Below are 22,630 nucleotides of genomic sequence, written 5' to 3' on the forward strand. Positions count from 1 at the left end.
ATAGTCTGTGATATACTTGGGTGTGATTTCTTTGTACTGTTTCATCTGTTTGGGATTTGTCAGTTTCTTCGATCTGTAACTTAAAGGTTTTTCACAAAATTTACCCAATTTTCAGCCATTATTTCTCCAAATATTTTTCTTCTTTTCTCTCCTGTACTTCTAATTACACATATCTTTAAATGCATTACTGCTTCAGAAATCACAGAGGCTTTGTTCGTTTTGTGCAATATACCTTTTCTTCAAATTGGATGCTTTCTACTTTTTTTTTTTTTTTTTTTTAGGGCCACACCCGTGGCCTATGGAGATTCCCAGGCTAGGGGGTAGAATCAGAGCTACAGCTGCCAGCCTATGCCAGAGCCACAGCAACTCGAGATCCGAGCCACATCTGGGACCTACACCACAGCTCACGTCAGTGCTGGATCCTTAACCCACTGAGCAAGGCCAGGGATCAAACCCGAAGCCTCACGGCTCCTAGTCGGATTCGTTAACCTCGGAGCCATGACAGGAACTTCCCATCTAGTACAATTTTCATTCCAGATATATTTTGTTAGTTCTAGAATTTCTGATTAATGCTCTCATCTCAGATTCTCCATTTAAAAATTCACTGTGACTATCTTTTCCTTTAGGTCCTTGAAGAAAATTATAAAAGTTGTGTTTAAGTCATTGTCTGCTAATCCCAACATCTGAGGCATACTGTGATCAGCTGCTTTTGACTGCTTTTTCTTTTGATTAATATGTTGTTTCTTTTCATGTCTTGCAATTTTAAAAATTACATACTACACATTCTGTTTTAAACATTATGTAGCCTAGATTTTACCTTCCTTTGGAGAGCATAGCTTTTTCTTTTCTTTTTTTAAGCAGGCAACTACCTTGATGGGACCCTAACTTGTATTTCTTCTGTAGCAGCTGAGCTGAAATACTGGCTCTGCTCTTTCATCCTTCCACCTCTCGCTCTCTGTGCTCCCTGGAGATCTCTCCACACATTGACAGTCAGAAGATCAGTCAAGAATTGCAGATAAGTTCAAATGCAGATTTTGAGGTTCCCTGTCTGTGGTTCCCTCTTTTCCTGGATTTCTTCTCAATTTCTGGCCATTCTTGCCGTCCCAATTATATCTTCTGATACCTCAAAGAAATAAGACTGTTGGCTTTTGCTTGAGTTCTTGTCTTTCCCATGTCATGTAGACTGGAGATTGCCCTCAGGGGGAAAACTACAAAACTATGGATCCTGGCATTGTTCCCTGCTTTCAAAGGTTAAATACCTTCACTTTATGTCTGATTTTGGCCACTCTCCAGTGCCTCCAAATAGCCTTTTTTTTTTTTTTTTCTTCTTTTAGGGCCCCACCTGTGGCATATGGAAGTTCCCAGGCTAGGGGTTGAATCAGAGCTGCAGCTGCCGGCTTACACCACAGCTCAGGGCAATGCCGGATGCTTAACCCACTGAGCGAGGCCAGGGATCTAACCTGCATTTTCATGGATACGACTCGGGTTCATAAACTGCAGAGCCACAACAGGAATGCCCTGGTTGTTTTTTGTTTTGGTTTGTTTTGGTTTTTTTGTCTTGTTTTTGCTATTTCTTGGGCTGCTCCCGCGGCATATGGAGGTTCCCAGGCTAGGGGTCAAATCGGAGCTGCAGCCACTGGCCTACGCCAGAGCCACAGCAATGCTGGATCCGAGCCGTGTCTGCGACCTACACCACAGTTCACGGCAACACTGGATCGTTAACCCACTGAGCAAGGGGAGGGACCGAACCCACAACCTCATGGTTCCTAGTCGGATTCGTTAACCACTGCGCCACGACGGGAACTCCTGGTTGGTTTTTTAAAATGACTTTTGCTAAGAGTTTATCATTGATATCTTCCAGAGAGTTAGCTCAATACAAGCTGCTCCATCATTACTAGAAGTGGAACTCAACCCAATGACTTTTATCCTCTAATCTTTAAACAATGAACATCCTCCTTCACTCAAAGGAACAAGAAAATTGTGGTGTAAAGAAGATTCTTATGCCAAGGAACATCTAGAGTACATGCACATTTCTCTGTGTGTACAGGGAGTTGGTGGCCGCGGGGAGAATGAGTCTAAGAGACGGCTGGGTCCACTCCTATTTGAAAAGGTCTTCAGCATCTGCTGGGCAGGGTACTGAGGTAAACACTGGGGATCCTTCCAGCCAGAGGTCATATCATCCACACTTCTAGAGGCACCAAAGCTAAGAAAGCACCTTGCACAAAACCAAAGGTCAACAGACGTCAACCTGAACTGAATTCCTGCTCTCGAAGAGCTTATGATATGCTCTTAAAAACAACAACAAACCCATTTTTATCCAGAAACACAGCAACTTATGGAAAATGATTTATCTCCATTTGAAAATAGTTACTTGGTAGATAGCAGATTAAAAACGCCACATCCAGTCCTATGTCCACCACTAACAGGCTGTGGGGTATTGGGTAAGTTCCTCCCATAATTTGGTCTCGGTTTTCTTATCTTGAAATGTGTTAGGGCCTTACCCTATGACCTGAGCCCCTTCTGGGGTCATAAGCTCCGGCTCTGTGAAGAATGTGAATGTGCTTTGGTTCCTGGAGAGCAAAAGCGTCTTGTTGACGCTTCTGCCTGGCGCCCTGGATGGAAGCTCAGAGCTGCCGTGTGGCTTTGGCTGGGGCAGCTCCCTCTCACTCAAGGTCCTGACATCAGGAAACATCCAGGTGGTCAGCTGCTGCTCAGCCTGGACTTGAGATCCCTGGGGAAGGAGCCCAGAGTCCCTTCTCTGAGGCCTTTTCACGAGGAGACATAGCCAATCACTATGGCAAGTATGATGAGGGGTCAGGGGCATCTGTTTGACCTTCACTCTAAAGTTCTAATCACCGCAGGATTCAAGGTGGAGTAGCAGCAATAGTGACAGTGATGACGCTGGACACAGTTGCTCTTACTTATTGGCTCTGCTGGTGCTGTGCCAGGCACCTGATGAACATGATGGGTGTGAGTCAAAGCTGAAGAGCCGTCTCAGAATGACCTCGATCTAAACGGAGTTCCTGACGGTTCTCTAACCACACCACCTACAGTTTTTCCATCTCATTTAAAGGAAACTACATGCATCTCACTGTTCAGGCCATTTTGGAGCCATCCTGCAATTTCTCTCTTGCACTCTGTATCTATTCCATCAAGAAATTCCACCCCATCTGAGTTAAGCTCCACTTCCAGTGCCTAAATCAGCCTTCTCATAATAATAGTGGTATGGTAATTTCCCTTTGTTTTTAGTAAATGAAAGGAAAAGGCGTTTTAGTTGTCTGCGAATTCCATGGACCAGATGAATCCCCATCGTCATGGCTTCAGGTCAGACTAGACCCAGTTCTGCAATTTTCCAGTTTTGTGAACCTGGGCAAATTCCTCCTTCATAAAGTTCAACATGGCAGCCCTACCCTATCCATTGCAATTGGCTCGAGCCCAAGGATACCCCAAGATGCCTCCAGCATCGCTCTTCCTCTGACTGCAGATCTCCTCCCTCCACCTCCCACAGAAACAGAAGAGCTTGGGATGCTTGTCATTTTGTGGTCCCTTAAGATGAAATTCTTCAAGCTCTGTCCCTATGGTACCTAGGGGCAGTGTCTCTCCCTTTCTCGAGGAACAAAACAGTAGGGATTAAATCTCACAGTAAGTGGGCTGGAGGGGAGCTAACTCTTAGCCCCTTCTCTGCCAACCAGCCAACTCGCTGAAGACAAAGGCTACTGATTATTTGGAAACCACTGCAATTCTTAGGTCACCCATGAGAGACACTGCCAATGAAGGCAAGGCATGTGAACTGGCCACATATGTTGTAGATTTAATGCGACATTTGCTGCTTTTTCAAAACAGAACTTTGAAAAGTCCAACTGATCTGCAATTAGAAAAATCTCATCTCAAATTCTTGTCTCTGTGGTTATGACAAAACACATGAATTGGCACCATATTATGGGATCCTTATTTGAATGAACAGGTTTATAAAGTGCTCTCTAGGATCTGGACGCAGCTGGTGATGGATCCTGAAGTGGGCGATGGACCTGAGCGAGTCTTAAAAGCTTCTCAGATGATTCTAGTGTGCAGCCCAGGCGAGGACCACTGTGTACCCTCTCTGGGTTAGTGGGAAAGGTCTTCATCAGATAGACCTGGCTTTGCGTCCCTGTTCCTCCACCCGGATCATCTGTCCTTGGGAAAGAGTCTGTCAGCTCATTTCTCCATCTGCAGAGGAGAGCCAATGATATCTCCAACTTACAGAATGGCTGTGGGGATTCAGGGAGCGATGCCTCTGAAAGTGGCTTTCCCCCAGGAAATGGATGATTTGCCATTAGAACTGATATGGGCACGGACATTTCCTGCTCAAAGGTGGCGACGTTTTATGATGTTCAAGAGTAATGGCTTGCACCCCTTTCTTTCCGCCTATGAGCAAACCGCAGGAGAGATGAGGACTGCTGGCCTATCCAGAAGTAAGCCTGCCTCCTGATGATGCTGAGGGGTCCGGAAACTGCTGGCCCCTTACTGTTTGCATATTTTTTGGGAGGGAGTGCATTTAATTTAATTTTTTTTTCTTAGGGCCACACCAGAGTTGCAGCTGCCGCCGGCCTACGCCGCAGTAACAGTGATGCCAGATCTGAGCCGTGTCTGTGACCGACACCACAGCTCGCGGCAATGCCGGACCCTTAACCCACTGAGCGAGGCCAGGGAGAGAACCTGAGTCCTCAGGGATACTAGTTGGGTCCATTACTGCTGTGCCATAATGGGAACTCCTAATTTTTTTTTTTTGTTATTAAAGCATCGTTGATTTACAACGTTCTGTCAGTTTCCACTGTACAGCAGAGTGGCCCAGTCACACACATCTACACATTGTTGAACTGCATATTAGGCTATCTTGCAGCATTTTAGTTCAAGCCAAAAATGAGATGTGACATTTTGAGTCCTTCTTCAGTGACGGGGAGACCCAGACTTGAAGAATGGGGCGGCTCTGTTTCTTTCCTGCTTGAGCGATATCTCGGGCCGCCCCTGGAACCAGCAACAAACACTCTCTTCATGTCCCTCGGTGGTGTATCCATCATCTCCAAATGGAAAATCAGAGACATCAGCAATGGGAAAGCCAAATCCTTCTGCGTGAGAGTCTTTTCGAAGGCATCCGGCTTTGATCCTGTCCCCGCGTGAGGCTATTTGGCTGGCTCTCAAGGATCCGTCTGGTTGCTTCACATTTTCCCCTCCTCTTGCCCAAGTCCAGCTACTTATCTGCATCCTAAGGTTTTGTCACAGCATCTTGGGGTTACCTAGGACCCGCGAGGTACAGAGCAAGGGCTTGTACAACATCGCTCGTCCTCCTGTCCGCTTCCCTGACACCACTGCTCAAAGACTTGCAGGAATGAGAACCCGATACTCAGGGGAGAGGAAGGTCTCCCTCCGATGGCTACGCTAACCTTGCAAATGGTGGGAAAGATGTGAAATTCCAAAGAGAAAGGATTTCCTTAGGTGATTTTAGCAAGAGCTGACATCGGAAGGCAGCAGCTTTCTCACGGGCCCTTTCCCACTGCCCAGAAGAGGATCTCTCTAGAGAAGAGAGGGGAAACGCAGGGCTCAGGCATGGAAGAGGGCAAGCTGGAGACCAGAGAGCATGTGCAAGTGATGCCAGGAGTCCTCTCTCCCAGTTCCCTCTCCATGTCTCACCCTCTTGCCCAAGAACAGACTCTCGTACGTAACCCTCTTGGGGACTCTGGCCAGCGCTGTTCTTCTATAAAATGTCTTATCAGATGGCTTATGAAATGACGCTTTGATGCCTTATGCACATTTTCAAACAGACACTGTGCCCAGGGCAACGAAGGGCTAGACACTTTAGCCTTTCTAGATCACAAGACACGCAAAGTACTGGAGAAACCAGTAAATGGACATTGGCCAAGTGTGGCCATTGTTTAAAAAAAAAAAAAGGGCTTGGTGCATCTCACCACAGCGTTAAGGCACCGTGTCCGTGGGTGAGGAGAGAAACACACAGAGGGGAAAGGATTGGGCTTTGCGACCAAAAACTTGGGTTCCAGACCTAATCTGGTCCCTGGGTAGCTGATCTTTGATCTCAGAGAGATCACTTTGCTTTTGATCTGAGAAAAATCCATCAAGTTAAACACCAAATCATAAATCTTCCTTTCTGAAGGTTTACCTTCATGGTTTGAGTTGGATGAGTTTTCTTAAAATATGAGTCCAATGATGTTGGACAGAAAAAGGCATCTTTGTGTCGACGTTTTTCATTGCTCCAAGGGCCTTGGAACTGTGTTTAAAACGTGGGTCATCTCTCGGAAATAGTTACCGTGGATGTAGAAATCCATTAAGGGGTAGCTGCTGGGGGAGCGAAGACTCCATTGCTCTCTTTCATGAACTTGGCTGTGGAATTCTTTGATGCTTCTGAATAGGTCCTTAAAGCATTCGCCTGTGCTTTGACATCAAACCAACAAGCTCGTTTCCAGAAGTGATGAAGGCTGCTTTGGTGGTGCTGAAAAGGCCTTCTCATTCTTAGGTGTTTAGGAGAGAAGCGGTTCTTTTGCCCAAACGACTGTTTGATTTGGTTCGAACATATGGCGTGTGGACTCACTGCAGATGATGAGATTTCTACCACACCATCAAGCTTTTCCCTCCTTTATAAACGAACCTGTCTCATTCTCTTATGACCAAGGAATTCAAATCCAAGCTTCAAATATTTTTTGTGTCCTTCAGAATTGTGCTTGAAATTAAATATCTTCCTTTTCCTGAAATGTTTTCTTTCTTTCTTTCTTTCCTTTCCTTTCCTTTCCTTTCTTTTTTTTTTTTACTTCTTAGGGCCGCATCCACGACATATGGAGGTTCCTAGGCTAGGGGTCCAATCGGAGCTGTAGCCGCCAGCTTACCCCACAGCCAGAGCAGCGCCAGATGTGAGCTGCCTCTGCAACCTACACCACAGCTCATGGCAATGCCAGATCCTTAACCCACTGAGCGAGGCCAGGGATTGAACCTGCAACCTCATGGTTCCTACCCCGATTCGTTTCTGCTGAGCCACGACAGGAACTCCTGAAATGCTTTATTTCTAAAACTATGGCCTTTCTTTCCTTTTGTTGGTTCAAGGATCCACACATCACATTAACTTTTCTTGGAAATAGTAAAGCATGGAAACATTTTAATAGTTGATGAATGTTTTTTAACGAAGTGTTGCAAAAAAGACCTAGTTTTTCTAAGCTGCAAATGGAGTCAGATGACTCACTAGCCACCTTGACCTTGGATGGGTCAGACTGTGCATCCAGCTGACTCAGGCCCTTCTAAGTCCATGTCGTGATGGTTAGTGGTGGTCTTAGTCAAGCTGAGAGAGGATGTTAGAGCAGGGGTGGTACCAAGACAACCTGTTGAATGTGTAGGGTTGTTGATAGCAGCTGCAGGTCACGTTTCTCTTTCAGGATGGCCTCAGTGCTTTCTGCACTGTGACTTCTGTATCTTAAACACACCACCAATTCGATAATCCTATAGTCATTTTTTCTTGTCTATTTATCTTGGTGGTGAACCCAAGGCACAGAGGATTTAAGCAGCTAGACTAAAGGCCAATTTAACCACTGCCAGAAACTGAACTTTTTTTTTTTTTTTTTTGATCTCTTGGGCCGCTCCCGTGGCATATGGAGGTTCCCAGGCTAGAGGTAGAATTGGAGCTGTAGCCACCGGCCTACGCCAGAGCCACAGCAACACGGGATCCAAGCTGCATCTGCGACCTACACCACAGCTCACTGCAATGCTGGATCCTTAACCCATGGAACAAGGCCAGGGATCGAACCGGCAACCTCATGGTTCCTAGTCGGATTCGTTAACCACTGAGCCATGACGGGAACTCCAGAAACTGAACTTGTTGATCAGTACCAGCTCTTGTCTTAAATAAGGTATTGTGAATGATACTTACACAGCAAAATATTTCATAACTTGTCTTAAGACACGGTAGAATTATACTTTCTGTTCTCTGTGGTTGGAAGGTATAACATAAAATTCAACTACCCTTAGGGGTAAATCACAGATAAAAACCATTATGACCAAGCAGGCATTATTATGTAAAATCTAACTATATCAAGTGGAATTATTTAGACAGAATTATGGTGAAGCTAATCTGAAATCAGATTCTACTTATTTTGGGCCCCCAAACTCCTTTCAGATGGTGATAAATGCTCCCCACAGTTTTACATTCATTTCTAGGAACGAAACACAAGACTTCTTCACAATATTGTTGGGATCGTTTCCATTTGTTCCTTAAGAGCCTGGTGAGAAGCACATCCTATCCAGCAGTAGAATGGTAAGTATTCAAAAATCAAGCTCATAATTACCCGTGGCATTTCTCAGTTTGCTTTTAGCCAATGCCATCTGGCAGAAGAGTGGCACCACTTCTAAGACACCAGCGGCAGAAAAACCCCGAGTCGCTGCTGTCTACAAACCTCCCTCTCACTGTCTACACTGCTGATCTCTGCAACGGACAAGCCAAATGTTGATGCGGATATGCTTAAAAGTTGCCAGTGGGTCCCAACTTCTTTTTCTTTTGTTGCTAGGAGGGGCAGAGTTCATTACTGACAAAGAAACCCAGAGCCAGATTCGCGGTGGCACATTCAGGCACCGAGGTCATCTCTGGACATTCTCTGGGGGGACTCCAGCCTCTGCACATGGGGGAAGCCAGAGCCTGGCCAGCTTGAGTTGGACTGAGTCCTCCCAACAGCTCAAGGGGACCTGGCAAAGTTGGGTTCCCTTTGACACTTGCTGGGAAGACAGTCAGCAAACCCAAAGCATTTGTACCCTCCTCCCCTGGAAACTATAAAGTGACCACATGTCCCGTTCCCAGTTTCTTTCAGTAGAAGAAAGCCCCATCTCCACTCCCCTCTAAAATAAGACCAGGAGTTCCTATCATGGCTTAGTGGTGATGAACCCCACTAGTATCCTTGAGAACGTGGGTTCGATCCCTGGCCTTACTCAGTGGGTTAAGGATCTGGCGTTGCCATGTGCAGATGCGGCTCAGATCCTGTGTTGCTGTGGCTGTGGCTGGCAGCTGCAGCTCAGATTCAGCCTCTAGCCTGGGAACTTCTATATGCCAGGGGTGCAGCCCTAAAAAAAAAAAAAAAAGACAGAAAAATGAAGTGAGACCATAATTCATTTGACAGAATTATAACATCTTGCTTCATTTCCTTCTTCTTCTTTTTTTTTTTTTTGTCTTTTTTTGTCTTTTGTTGTTGTTGCTATTTCTTGGGCCGCTCCCGCGGCATATGGAGGTTCCCAGGCTAGGGGTCTAATCGGAGCTGTAGCCACCGGCCTACGCCAGAGCCACAGCAACGCAGGATCCGAGCCGCGTCTGCAACCTACACCACAGCTCACGGCAACGCCGGATCCTTAACCCACTGAGCAAGGGCAGGGACCGAACCCGCAACCTCATGGTTCCTAGTCGGATTCGTTAACCACTGCGCCACGACGGGAACTCCCTTCATTTCCTTCTAAGTCCTGTTAATACTTTTTGGTGTTGGCATGAAGAAAATTTTAATTTTGGTACCAAACTACAAAAAAAAAAAAAAAAAAAAAACAAAAGAAAAAACCCAAATAAATAGAAAGGAAAGGAAGACATTGTGCTAAATATTTACAAAAGTTACTAAAGAAATTTAGGGTATCAGGATGCTTTTATGAAATATGAAAGTCTGGTGTATATTTCCAGAATTTTAATAAGTTTAATTTCCCTTTCTAAAAAGTTTCATCTCTTGGTGTTCAACACCAAGGCCCATATATTGTCCTTACATCTCTGTGGTTTTTTGTTTGTTTGTTTTGTTTTTTTCTTTTCTAGGGCCGCACCTGCGGCATATGGAGGTTCCCAGGCTAGGGGTCGAATTAGAGCTGTAGCCGCCGGCTTACACCACAGCCACAGCAACGTGGGATCTGAGCTGCATCTGTGACCTACACCACAGCTCACAACAACACCGGATCCTTAACCCACTGAGCAAGGCCAGGGATCAAATCCACAACACGGTTCCTAGTCGGATTCGTTAAGCACTGTGCCACGACGGCAACTCCCATCTCTGTGTTTTTAATGCAATCTCCTTTATCTCCAAATGTATTTATATTATCATTCATGTGGTTTTCTTAACTATTGTTTGTTTTTTTTGGGGGGGGGGCCTGGGCATTTAAAAGTATAATTTTGTGATCAAGTATACGAGTCAAGGTTAAGTTCTACCTAAATATCAAGGTCAAGCTGACTTTTTGTTGGTTGTTGTTAGAAAAATAAAAACGTCTAAAAACCAATGATAATTCCACATCAGTAAGGATCAGAAGCAAAAATATTTGAAAGTAGAAGAATGTCCCTCAAGGATGATCAATTTTATGATGATGATTTATTCCAAGGGCTAGTTTGCAAAATGGCTAAGTTCCTTCAATAACTCTGCAAAATGTACAACCTGGAGCAGACTGTATGAGGAGAGAAGGGCTGAACTTTCAGAAGCATTGCTCTAAACTCTCGTGAATAATCCAGGACACCCGTTCACATGGCCAGGCCTGCACATGCTCCAGGGTTTCTGTGGGGGGTTAGTGGCCGGTGGAACCACTGCCAACTGCCAGCTCTTATCTAGAATCCCGAAAAGGAAACCCTGCCTCCCATCCCTGAGGCGCTCTCAGAACTTGGTACCCAGCTCCCCACCACTTGTCTCAAGACTGCTGATGTCCAGGACCCTCGAGGAATTTAGATGGGCTCTGCGAATGCTCTGCTCTGCACCTCCTGACTTCTTCAGGACAAACGCAGTGGATCTTCTCAGTTCCCCTGGAAGCACCTGGATCTCACTGTGCAACCAGCCCTCTTCTTATTCCTACTTCTCCTTTATAAACCCTCTTCTTCGGCCTCCAGAATGGCGCGCTCCTCCCTGGCTCCCTTGCGTCCCTCTCCCTCTTCTGGCCGTCTCCCCCGAGCCTCTCCCCTTGCTGGGGCTGCCATCAGCTCTGCAAGCCTGGACTCTTGCCCGTGTGTTCCTGAGGGTCAAACCTCCGGCCCTGACCCAGGTCTCCAGTCTCCTGAGGACGCCGCACAGGTCTAGGCCGAAGGTGCGCCGTTCTGCCCTCCACTCCCCCTGCGCCCCGCATCTTTTTAGGCTAGACACCTTGGCCGCGTTTTTCTTCTTTCTCTTTCACAATCATCTCATTCATTCAGGTGCCACAGTAGCTACGGACTCTTTGACCTACTTTCCATTCACAGAGAGAAGCTGCTCTCCCTAGGGATTTGGTCCGACAGACAGACCTGCACACCTCTCCTGATTTTTCTCTGCTTCCCGCCTCCTCTCCTCTGAACTCGCTCACCTCGGGCTGTTGCTAGACAAATGCTCATCTGGCAATTTCTGCTGGGTCGCTCCCCAGCTCGGAACGCTTGAATCATTCCCGGTTGCATATAAAATAACGTCCAAACCTCTCCTCACCCACGGAGGCAATGCCAGAGAGTAGGAGAAGCAAAAATGAGTGAATTCAAGAGCGCAATTTCTGCTCTCATCACATATGAGAAAGGTGGTCTTGGGCAAATTTCCAAACTTCTCTTTGCTTCCATTTCCTCACGTATAAATAATACTTACCTCATGAAATGACTGAGGACTGTCAGAAAATAAGAAAAGCCTTCATGTATGGCATGTCTATGGTATGTTAGACTTTAAAAATGTATTATCTCACTTAATCGTCTACCAAGTTCTACCATTTTCTCCTCAATTTTTTTTTTTTTTTTTTGTCTTTTTGTCTTTTGTTGTTGTTGTTGCTATTTCTTGGGCTGCTCCCGAGGCATATGGAGGTTCCCAGGTTAGGGGTTGAATCGGAGCTGTAGCCACCGGCCTACGCCAGAGCCACAGCAACGCGGGATCCAAGCAGCGTCTGCAACCTACACCACAGTTCATGGCAACGCCGGATCCTTAACCCACTGAGCAAGGGCAGGGACCGAACCCGCAACCTCATGGTTCCCAGTCGGATTCGTTAACCACTGCGCCACGACGGGAACTCCTTTTTTTTTTTTGATTCTCCTCAATTTTTTTGGGGGGTGGGGGTGGGGGTGGTGTCAGAGAAGCTAAGCAACTTGCCCAATTCCAGATCCTCTGCCTCCGAAGCCCTCAAGCACACATGCTGAGGCTTAGCCAGTACTGGAGGCGGTCAGCTCCCTTTGATTTTTATCATCTGACTCCAACACACCATTTAAATCTTCGCTCGTATTACTCTTCTCCTAACACGTTGTGATCTAGATCATCTGAATGATTCCATCTGGAACATCCTTCCCCACATTTGTACCACATTTCCAAATCTTTCTCTTGTTCCAATGTCCAGCTTAAATGTCACCTTCTCCTATGGGACTTGATTTCAAAATGTTGCTGCTTTCTTGGAATGCCAGAAATGTTTAGCAGTTCTCTCATCCAAAGATTACGTTCTCATTGGCAGTATCGCCCCCCACCTCTCTATATGTTTCATCACCCCCCGTGGATGACAAGCTCTTTAGAGGCAAGGGGCAGGTCTGTCCATCTGTTATGTGTCTCGTGATCCCAGGCTCAGTCCCCAGAACAGAGGAGGCATGCTGAGGAAATGCCGCAGGATAGTTAATTTTGGAGCAAATGGAAGAGCAGAGCTCAGTTTCCAGTTTGCAGAAGGTGAAAATGCTCCTCATGTGTTAGATGTGATCTCCCAGAGGGGACAACAGTTACCATGCGACATGGAGATGGGGCCAATTAGCCTTTCTCCTCTACCTGGAAAAAGGCAGAGAGAAGGACCATTACATGGTTTTAGGCAAAATACCTAATAGCAGGGGCCAGCAGCAGGAGGTCTACTTAGGTTTGCTATCTTAATTAGCCTATTTTTTTTTAAAGGATTCACCAAGAAAAATACTACAGAAAAGAATCCGAAAAAGAACAGGGGTGTGTGGGTGTGTGTGTACACCTGAAACACTGAAAATCAATTATACTTCAATAGAAAAGATAAAAAAGTGTAAAAAAGAAAAAAGGTATAAAAAAGAAAAAAACAAGAAAGACAGGCACAGACGAGCCACCGACCCCACTGAAAGTATATGGATTTACCATCACACACGCACGCACGCACACACACACACACACACACCCCCCACATTCCAAATAAGATTGTAGAGAGCATTTTTAAAAGAAAAAAAAATTCCCTTAATCCAATTTGCATTCTAGTAGTTTCCAAATTCACATGCCCAAATGCATACATGAAAACACCAGAGGAGAAAATCAGATAACACAAATGGGAACTCAGTCAGAGAACAGTTCCCGAGCGTTGTAAGAAACATCACTCTAGGCGGAAAACTGCTACCAGATCCTTAACTCTGAGAAGCAGGTGGAGACAGGATGAAGCAACCCTGCCCGGGCTGCATTCAGAAACCCTGGGCTGGATAAACGTTTTTGTTACAAACACAGTGATAGGTCATGGGCCAAACGCTCAGTTGTGTAAAAGGATTGCACATAGGATTGTGACACTGCAGTCACTAAGAAACACCAGAGCGTTCAAAGGAAACCGGACTGGAGCAGAGTTGACGCGTAACTGGAAGAGTAACCTCAGGGTGGATGGCAGGTAAATGACAGCCTCAGTCAACTCGCATGGAGCCAAACTGGGACGCGCAAACTGGCTTTTTTTGACTCAGTCGATGTCAAGGTAGTTCTGCAAAAGACCCGGGATTCTCAGGACCCTCTCCTAGCCTTTTAGGAAAACAGCTCCTCTTCCGAAGGAAACGATGTCTTTGCTATTTTCCTTTTCAGCCTTCAGCGGTCAGGCCCTGCTTACGGAACGGAGCTAGACGCCATTCAAACCAACCATTCTGATTTTTTTCCAAAACACACACAGGCAATTTCCTAGGGGCTCAGCAGGTTAAGGGTCTGGTGTTGCTACCGCAGCGGCTCAGGTCATTGCTGTGGCGCAGGCTGGATCCCTGGCCTGGGAACTTCCACATGCCGAGGGTGTGGCCAAAAAAAATGAAACAAAAGAACACACACACACGTTGGCCCAAATGTCCAGTGACCTGCCGTAGTCCATAAAATTCTGAGAATTAGACAGCCCTTGACTTGGGTACTTGGCTTCATTTACATGTTCGTATCTCCCTAGTCGGGTTCAGGTTGAGAACAAGGAGAGAGGGGAGCTAGAGTAAGTGGGGTAAACGGAGATAACTGAGCAGTGGTGAGAAGGATAACGGGGCAGCTGGGAGGCTGATGCATGTGTTTATCTGGATGACTGAGCTCCACACAGTGAAGTCGTTTCCCAGGGCTCTGTGGTTCGGGAAATGTGCCTTCCCAGGCTCATCAAGTCCACATCCTTCCGTGTGAATGACATTTCTGAGAAAGAAGGAAAAACCAGGCTGAGCCCGGGGTATGTGTTTCTTTTTTCTTTTTCTTTTTTGCTATTTCTTGGGCCGCTCCCACGGCATATGGAGATTCCCAGGCTAGGGGTCGAATCAGAGCTGCAGCCGCCAGCCCACACCAGAGCCACAGCAACGAGGGATCCGTCTGCAACCCACACCACAGCCTACAGCAATGCCGTATCGTTAACCCACCGAGCAAGGGCAGGGACCGAACCCGAAACCTCATGGTTCCTAGTTGGATTCGTTAACCACTGCGCCACGACGGGAACTCCTTCTTTTTCTTTTTCTTTTTTTTTTTTGCCATTTTCTTGGGCCACTCCCGCAGCATATGGAGGTTCCCAGGCAAGGGGTCCAATCAGAGCTGTAGCTGCCAGCCTACGCCAGAGCCACAGCAACACAGGATCTGAGCCACGTCTGCAACCTATACCACAGCTCACGGCAACGCCGGATCCTTAACCCACTGAGCAAGGCCAGGGATCCAACCCGAAACCTCACGGTTCCCAGTTGGATTCGTTTCTGCTGCACCACGACAGGAACTCCGGAGGACCTTTCTAATAATACGCTAGAGAAGATAATGACAACAGACAATGCACACTGAGCCACAGACAGAGAGGAACTAAGGAACCATTCAATTCTGGTTGCTGCCATCTTGCTAGAGAACCGCAGAGGAAGCAATGGCCTTACTGAAGAGTCCCACCCCAAGCAGGGTTTCCGAGTCTCCCATTCCACCTGCAATAGTAGAAACGCAACATAGAGTACAGAACTTTTGAACATGAAGGAACTTTTTAGCCATCACCCAGATTTGGATTTTTCTAATCAACATCTCACAGAACTCTAAACGATAAAATATGTGAACCGTGGAAAAACCTAAAAACTGATTCCATGGAGCAAATCATTTTAAGAAATTCTAGATTAAAGTAAGTTAGATAGGTTTCTTTTCTTTTTTTTTTTTTTTTTTTGTCTTTTTGCCATTTCTTGGGCCGCTCCCGCGGCATATGGAGGTTCCCAGGCTAGGGGTTGAATCTGAGCTGTAGCCACCGGCCTACGCCAGAGCCACAGCAACGCGGGATCCGAGCCGCGTCTGCAACCTACACCACAGCTCACGGCAATGCCGGATCGTCAACCCGCTGAGCAAGGGCAGGGACCGAACCCGCAACCTCATGGTTCCTAGTCGGATTCGTTAACCACTGCGCCACGACGGGAACTCCTAGATAGGTTTCTTTACCAAAGAGATGGCCATAGAATCTCTGACCTTGCTGAGGTCTCTCTGGTGGCCTCTGTCTTTGACAAAAATTAGTAGGTGCGACACAATGCTAATTTCTGGGCCTGGACTTTATTTGGCTGGTGGCTTCTGTGGTTGGTCTCTCAGTGGGCTTGCTCTTGAGGGCTCCTCACAGCTGCCGTGCCAAGTGGACCACCATGGGTTTGAGCCCGGGAAGCCTTCCACGACTGTAGCCACATCTGGCCGAGACAGCCTCGTTGAGCCCAGTCAACTCTCGCAGTGAGCGTGGTGATAATAAATGAGTGTTTTAAGCCCTGGGTTCCAGGTGGTGGATGAGCTGTCCAGCACATAACAGGTGACCAACAGCTATTTACTGAATGAACGACTGGGCCATGATGTAAATGCGAATCTTGCAGAGGGGGCTATAGCCTGTCACATTTCCTAAACGGGACGTCGGAGTGTCTGAAGACAAATCATACAGAACAGCACTTGATGGAGTGTGAGTTTGAGACACACCGAATTAGAGGATGAAGCGGTACAGATTAGGAAGTATTGGTCTGGTTGTGCCCTTTATGAGCTCGATTAGAGAGTGCAGCCCCAGGAGGTGGAGAATCATCTAGGGAAACAAAGCTAGTGAGTAGACTCCACCTATGAACTGATTCCCCTTCTGGTGGAAGTGAAGGGGTGTGGACGAATGGCTTCACTCCTCTAGCCCCGTTTTTAGCTAATTAGATATGCCAGGCTTCTCACTAGGGAGCCCTCTCATTTTGCTTCATGATGAAGTCTTTGTGTCCAGCTAGCTGTTTTCCATTAAGACCTCGCTTAAACAGAAGACTCCCAAAGAGGATATAAGCGTATTTATTAGCCTGACATCTAGACTGAGCTCAGTTCTAAAACCAGCAGAATCTCTAGTAACATCTTGGGCCTTTGATTTTAAAACATTTGCCTGATGGAAATCCTTGCTTAAAGCTTCAATGTCTAGAAGAATGGGTGTCCAGCTGAACTAGACCTTGGTGAGGGATCCAGATTTTAAAATTCCTTCAAGCTTATGTTTCAAATTCCATTTTTCTTTTCCCATGTGAGAAGTAAATAATATGATCTGAAGTTTGATTCGGTTTTTAAAACTATACTGAAGAATGTTAATACAGGTCAGAATCTGGGATCTTCAATTTTTACTTTTCAACTACTATCACAGCCTATGCTACGACTTCCTAATCAAGTCTCCAAATCCAAGAGCCTACTTCAATAGTTGACAAAAGTTTTATCTAATTATCTTCTTTTCCTACTTTGAATTGACCAACCACATATCTTTTTCTGGTTTTATCAAAGGGGCTGCCAGGGCAAAAGCACATCCAATTTTAAGTAAGCTTTAGTTAGCAGACTTAAAATTGATCATGCATTTTAGTTTCAGTAACTTGCAATTTCTGCACCCTTTGATAATTCACTTTAAAGAGCAAACCGTCTTTAATGACAAGGCTTAAAAGAGACGACCTTTCTGAACAAAATATGAAAGCTGAGAAGAGATAGTTCTTCTAAGGAAACTATGAATTAAAATGACCTTGTGTTCTGAAACTTTCCTCCCGCCATTTTTGATGTTTCACCTTTCCTTTTGACTCTGAGAAAGAAAAGTCGGGACGCCACTGCCTTCTGCAGATGGTAATGCACTTCAATAAGAAACTTGTTAATTGTTAATTCAGACTCAGTTTCCTCTTTCTGCACTTTCTCTGCAGATTCTTTTAATGAGGTTGCTCGCCACTGTTAAGCCTGCGCCTGTTTCCGAGGAAGGCACTGTTAACATGTGACCCTACAGGCTAAGGTTTGAATCTGAGCTATCGCCCTTGAGTCATGGTCAGGGCTTTTGCACAAACCAGGAAGCAAGCCCATCCATCCTCCATTCCCCCTCTCCTAGTCCTTTGCTTTTTCCATCGCATCCCTGGATAGGAGTGGACTGTTAAGTGGGGACGAGGGAACACCAGAGGTCAGGCCCCTGAAACAGCCCACTGTTCCCTGATGCAGAGATGGTGGCTTCAAACAAAATCCTGATGACTGACACCCAACAGTCCCGTGAACCCTTCTCCTGCCCGACACCCTAATGGATAAGCATCCACACCAAGGCCCCCGAGGTCCCTGGCTTTCCTTCTGCCCAGCTTGTTCCATAGGCTCCATCAGCTACTACCTGTTGCCAATTATGTGGTGACATGTAAAAAAGCACAGGTGCTTGACTTGGCGGGGGGGTAGTAGCTGATAATAACTGCTTGAAATGTAACTAAATCAAGTACGTGTGATGAACAAGTGATCTTCCACCAGATAAAAGAAAGGCTGACATCTTGGATGATTTTAAAATAAGGCACGCCGTTTATAATTTATTTCCCGAGCACTTGCTTTCTCTCACAGTAGCCATTTATATACGGAGCACTCAATTCAGGAAGGAATTTTAAACATGCCATGTGCAATTTTTTTCTTTCTCTTCCTTTACCAGAGAATGTTCACAAAAACATTAGTGTCCATCACCTAATTCCCATCACATACAATCAAACTGACCCAAAGTTTCAGTCCGTTTACCCCCAGACGCCCATGACCTGCTTCCAAAGAGACAGGATCTGGGGTTTGTGTCAGAGGTTCACTGGTGTCTGTAATTTCATAACCCTTGAAATGAGGAAAGGAAAGAATAGCTGGCAACTCTCCAAAACACCTACTGATGTTTATGCACGGAAAACAAATATTCTTGAGTGGGAATTCCATTTCCAGCCCACAATGCAATTCCCGAAGCATGTTCACTTCAAGCAGCTAATGACTCCTAATGAAATCTGTTGAGCTTCAGCCTGTTTTCCACGGTCTGTACAGAAGTACTTAAAATTAATCAGTGGTCACAATCTTTGCCTTCCAAGTACTAAATCACAGTCTGAGTACCAACTGTCTTTCTTTGTTAAGTAGTTTCAACAGCATCTGATACAATTTTTTTTCTTGGATATTTTTTAAGCCAGCGCTGTAATTTATTGTACATACAAGAAAAACCCGACCTTTCAAAGGGTAGAGACTTGGATTCCTGGAGGAGGTGTCAGATGACCCTCCCCAGGCAGAGCGGTGACCAGGCAGAGGTGATTCAGTGCACGAATGTGAGGCCTTACTGATGGCTGCCGGCCACAAGGCAGCGCTTACACAGATTCCGGCCCTGGCTTTGGAAGTGGCTATAAAATCTGTTGCTTCCTTATCATCTCCATGTCTCAGTTACCGTACAAAAAAGGGCAATTAATCCCTGGGCAGCCGACAACAAAGAAGGGTGTGGGAAAGAGAAAAGAATTTGAAAGACGGTAAATAAATGCTCTGCCCTGTTCATTCCCGGGAAACCAGATGATTACAGCCCTGCCCACGGGCCAGAGTTTTGGAGGGTCTCAAAGGGCCCGTGGCACGCACCACAGCACAGACAGCAGAACACAAAGCAAGCATCCACTGCAATTCACAACGTCCTCGGCAAATGGGCGCTGACTGACCAGCACAAACCTGCTCCCTGGCATCTGGGAGGGGACCTGCACGTCCCTCCGTGGGAGTCAAGGCCACAGTCTCTGGACCAGGAAAATGGAACCAAACAAAGCTCCTTCTGCCATCACTTGCTAGTGTGCCGAGCATCCTCCCAGCACCTCTGTACCTGGTAGGCTTTTTCACAGAGCGTCGATTGATTTTACAACTAAACAACAACCATAACATCAGAGGTCGAGAAAGTAACAGTAAAACCGCAGCTGCTGCATAAAATTCTCACACAGCTCTGCCTCCGGACCCCCAAGATGAGACTGGAGACCGTGGTAACAAGTACTTGGACTGACGGGAGATGACTCAGTGGTTTTTATCCTAAGTAGATGTGCTGCTTATGGATTTGACCTTTGACATGACAGAAGGTATTTTTTTTTTTTTTTCCCCATAGCACAATTTGAGGCTGTCAGTATTTTCTAGGGAAAAAAAGTACCATATAATTTTGTTTGAGCAAATGAGATGCCATAAAAAGTAGAAGTATTTTTTAAAAAAAGTAGAAATAAAACTGCTAAGTACAAAATAATATTTTAATAATACATGAACATGAACATGAAAACAATGTAAACATGTTAAAAGTTCTGATATGATACTACAAACGGGATTCCGATCAGACGCAACTGGTGAAATTCTACGCCAAAGCATTAACGAGGCACGGCGAGAAATCCTTTCTTTTCCCGATAGAGCCAATTCTCAGTACACGCTCAAATGCACGCGGAAATGGAAAATTCGAACTAAAGGAATGTTCAAAAAATAACTTAGGCAGACACAAGTGAAGCCATCCCATTAGTGCAGAGTGATGCATGTTTTTATGATCTTAATTACATTTAAGTATTTTAAAATGTCATGGATCTCACAGATTACTTGACAGAAACCTTCAAACCTGTTGGAAGAAATCCACACTGCGGCCCAGACAGTTAACTCCACTACACTCTCCTGGTGCGCAGGTAAAGCCTTCATGCAGTTACCTGAAAATCAAAAACCCCAAAGTTAACAATTTTCTCTAGGTTTAATGGGCGTGTCAATAAAATACGTTTGAATTCAGGAGGAGCTGGAGAGAGGTTAAAAAGATATTTGATATCAAAATTTTATCATTTATACTTATAAGAGATCAAATCCCATCTACACCAAGCAACAGAATTATTTGAAAAGTGACTCACAAAGTTTTTACTTTTTTTTTTTTTTTAATCGAAGGACAGTTGATCTACAATATTGTGTTAGTTTCAGGTGTACTGACAAGTGAATTGGTATATTTACAAACTGTTTCTTTTTCAATTTTTTCCATTATAGGTTATTAGAAGATGTTGACTATGGCCCTGGGCTATACAGTAAATCCTTGTGGTTTATCTGTTTTATATACGCAGCAGGTATTCAAAGTTCCTAACTTTCAATTCAAGGCCCAATAAACGGCTCAGCCTTTCACTGCACTAAGAGCAGGGCTGTTGACGGAATCAGAGCGGGGAACATGATCTCTGTCAGCGACGTCTGACAGCGCTGGACTCAAAAGGTCTGCATCCCCGAGAAGCGCTCTGGGGGCACCAACGTCGGGCAGGTGTTGTGACATCACTGAGCCTTTCATCTGTTTGGGGCGGGAAGCAGATGGGTGACAGTGCCAGGCCTCGGGGGATGTGGGGCTTTGAAGATGTGGGCCCACACGAAGGACTGCATCATCTCACTGTCTTAGGAAGACAGTGTCTCCTTAACCCGCAACCAGGCTTCAGGACAAAGTCTGTCGTGAGTCTGCAGGTGAGGCCTGGACTTGTCAGATACCGGCTGACTCACCTGTTTGGACAGTACCCACACAGCCCCGTGATTACAAGGGGCGGGGGACCTCTCCAGGACAGGCTCTTTACTAAAAATGTCTTTTTTTCCCAAAGTATTTTAAGAAAGGTCTTAACAGCCAACCAGGAAGCTCACGGAGCAGACAACACAAACTCATGAGAAAGCCCTCGGAGGGCGGCTGTACCTTCTGCCCTGGTACGATGTCAGCTCCTCTTGAAGGATGGATGCTCTTTTCTGCAGGAAGCTAACCTAGAAGAGACACCTCATGTGAGAAAGGATGAGGGTGGCTTAAGCGGCAGCGTTGTGCAAGTGGAGTAGGGTAGGAGCTTATTTAAATTCAGACAACCCTCTGGATACAACACAGGATCTGTTGCATGTTAATGCGGTGCTTTTTTATATTTGATCGCATTGCATCCCTCCTGAGAAGTCTTCAGAGACTACAGAACCGAGTTCAAACCCGGCACAGCAGAGCCATTCTGATCTGGCCCCAGCCTATCTTTGCGGCTTCATCTCTCTTCAGGCCCCTCCCACCATCACCACCTTAAACCCCAAGTCTTGCCCACTCTTTGGCCCTTTGACATCGGCCATGTTCTCTCTTCGGGATGACTGGCCAACTACCTCCTATTTGTCCTCCACATTTGAACCACTACGTGGTTCAAGGTCACCTCTCCTACTGAATTCCTTGACCCCTCTCCATGCTCATCTCCTCCCGTCCTGGGCCCCCTGCTCTGTGCTCTCCTATTCGGCTACTGGCGCTGCTTGTGCTTCTTTGTTTTCCCGCCTCTCCTTCAAACCCGAGAGCTCTCCGGAGCAGGATGACCTCTACTCATCTCTATCCCCAGCTTCCATCCCGGGCTGGGCACGTGGCTCGTGTGCCCTCGCTGTTTATGGGTGAATGAGTGGCTGAGTGGAACGGAAACCACTGCCTACTAGAAACCTTGATCCATCCTGGGGAGTCCCTGAGGTTGGAGAGACAGTATTTTGTAGTGGAAAGGGCCTGAGCTTGGTGTGGAGTTAGGCCAACTTGGGTTCAATTCCTGGCCTGGCACCTACAGCTCTAGGAAAGTTCCTAGTGCTCTCGTTGCCTCGTCTGTGAAATGGGGTTAAGGACAGCCACTTTCCAAGATGGGGAGGATGACACGAAATGACCACTAGAAACTGCCTAGTACAGAGCGCCTGGCAGGTACCACGCCGCCGCCCCCCCTCTGGAGTGGCTTGGGATGGAGGACACTGAGTTGCCAAGTATATTCCCTTAACCCAGACCTTCGCCACACGGTTGGATTATTTTCAAGCACAAATTCCTATACTCTTAAAGATGCCTACATCAGGTATAAATTCAAAAGCACCTTATACAACCAAAGAAATATGGTCTGGGGATAACTTAGGGCTTCATGTAATCAAGAGTCAGTGGTGTTTGATCACTTCGGAATTGTTTACTCTCGCTTCTTTGGTCTGAACGGAAACCATGGCAACGGTTGGTTCTGAAACATAGTTATGCAAGAGAGTACAGCTGGCAGAATAGAAAACGTGCTTGTGAGAGAGGGGAGCACAGTTTTTCGAAATGGGTACATGTCAAAACGGTCCCCTTGGTTTTGCTTATTTGTAATACCATCCTGCTCTTCATTTTATCCAGTTGCTCAAAGGACCCACAGGACAATTGATAATTTTGACAGATGGATGGACGACACTGATTCCACTTCCCTGCCCCCCCTGTGCTCTGCCATCCGAATTCCAACAATTTTCAAAAACACAGGCACCTGTGCTTT

At 46.1% G+C, this 22,630-nt stretch overlaps 1 protein-coding gene across 7 annotated transcripts in view; it reads right to left on the reverse strand.

The window, feature by feature from the left end:
• The window catches only part of CEP112 (centrosomal protein 112), a 475,548-nt gene that overhangs the window by 37,285 nt on the left and 415,633 nt on the right, over window positions 1–22,630 (reverse strand). For 6 of the 7 annotated variants that reach the window (XM_021066730.1, XM_021066727.1, XM_021066728.1 and 3 more), the window contains 2 exons: window positions 21,049–21,113; window positions 19,454–20,050 (listed from right to left, as the gene is read on the reverse strand). In XM_021066730.1, the coding sequence (XP_020922389.1) occupies window positions 20,047–20,050; window positions 21,049–21,113 (69 nt within the window). In that variant the 3' untranslated portion in view covers window positions 19,454–20,046. Of the gene's footprint in view, window positions 1–19,453; window positions 20,051–21,048; window positions 21,114–22,630 lie in introns of those variants that run through there. The other variant, XR_002337057.1, reaches the window with a different exon arrangement.

The sequence above is a fragment of the Sus scrofa genome, chromosome 12 (assembly GCF_000003025.6).
Source record: "Sus scrofa isolate TJ Tabasco breed Duroc chromosome 12, Sscrofa11.1, whole genome shotgun sequence".
Taxonomy (NCBI): domain Eukaryota; kingdom Metazoa; phylum Chordata; class Mammalia; order Artiodactyla; family Suidae; genus Sus; species Sus scrofa.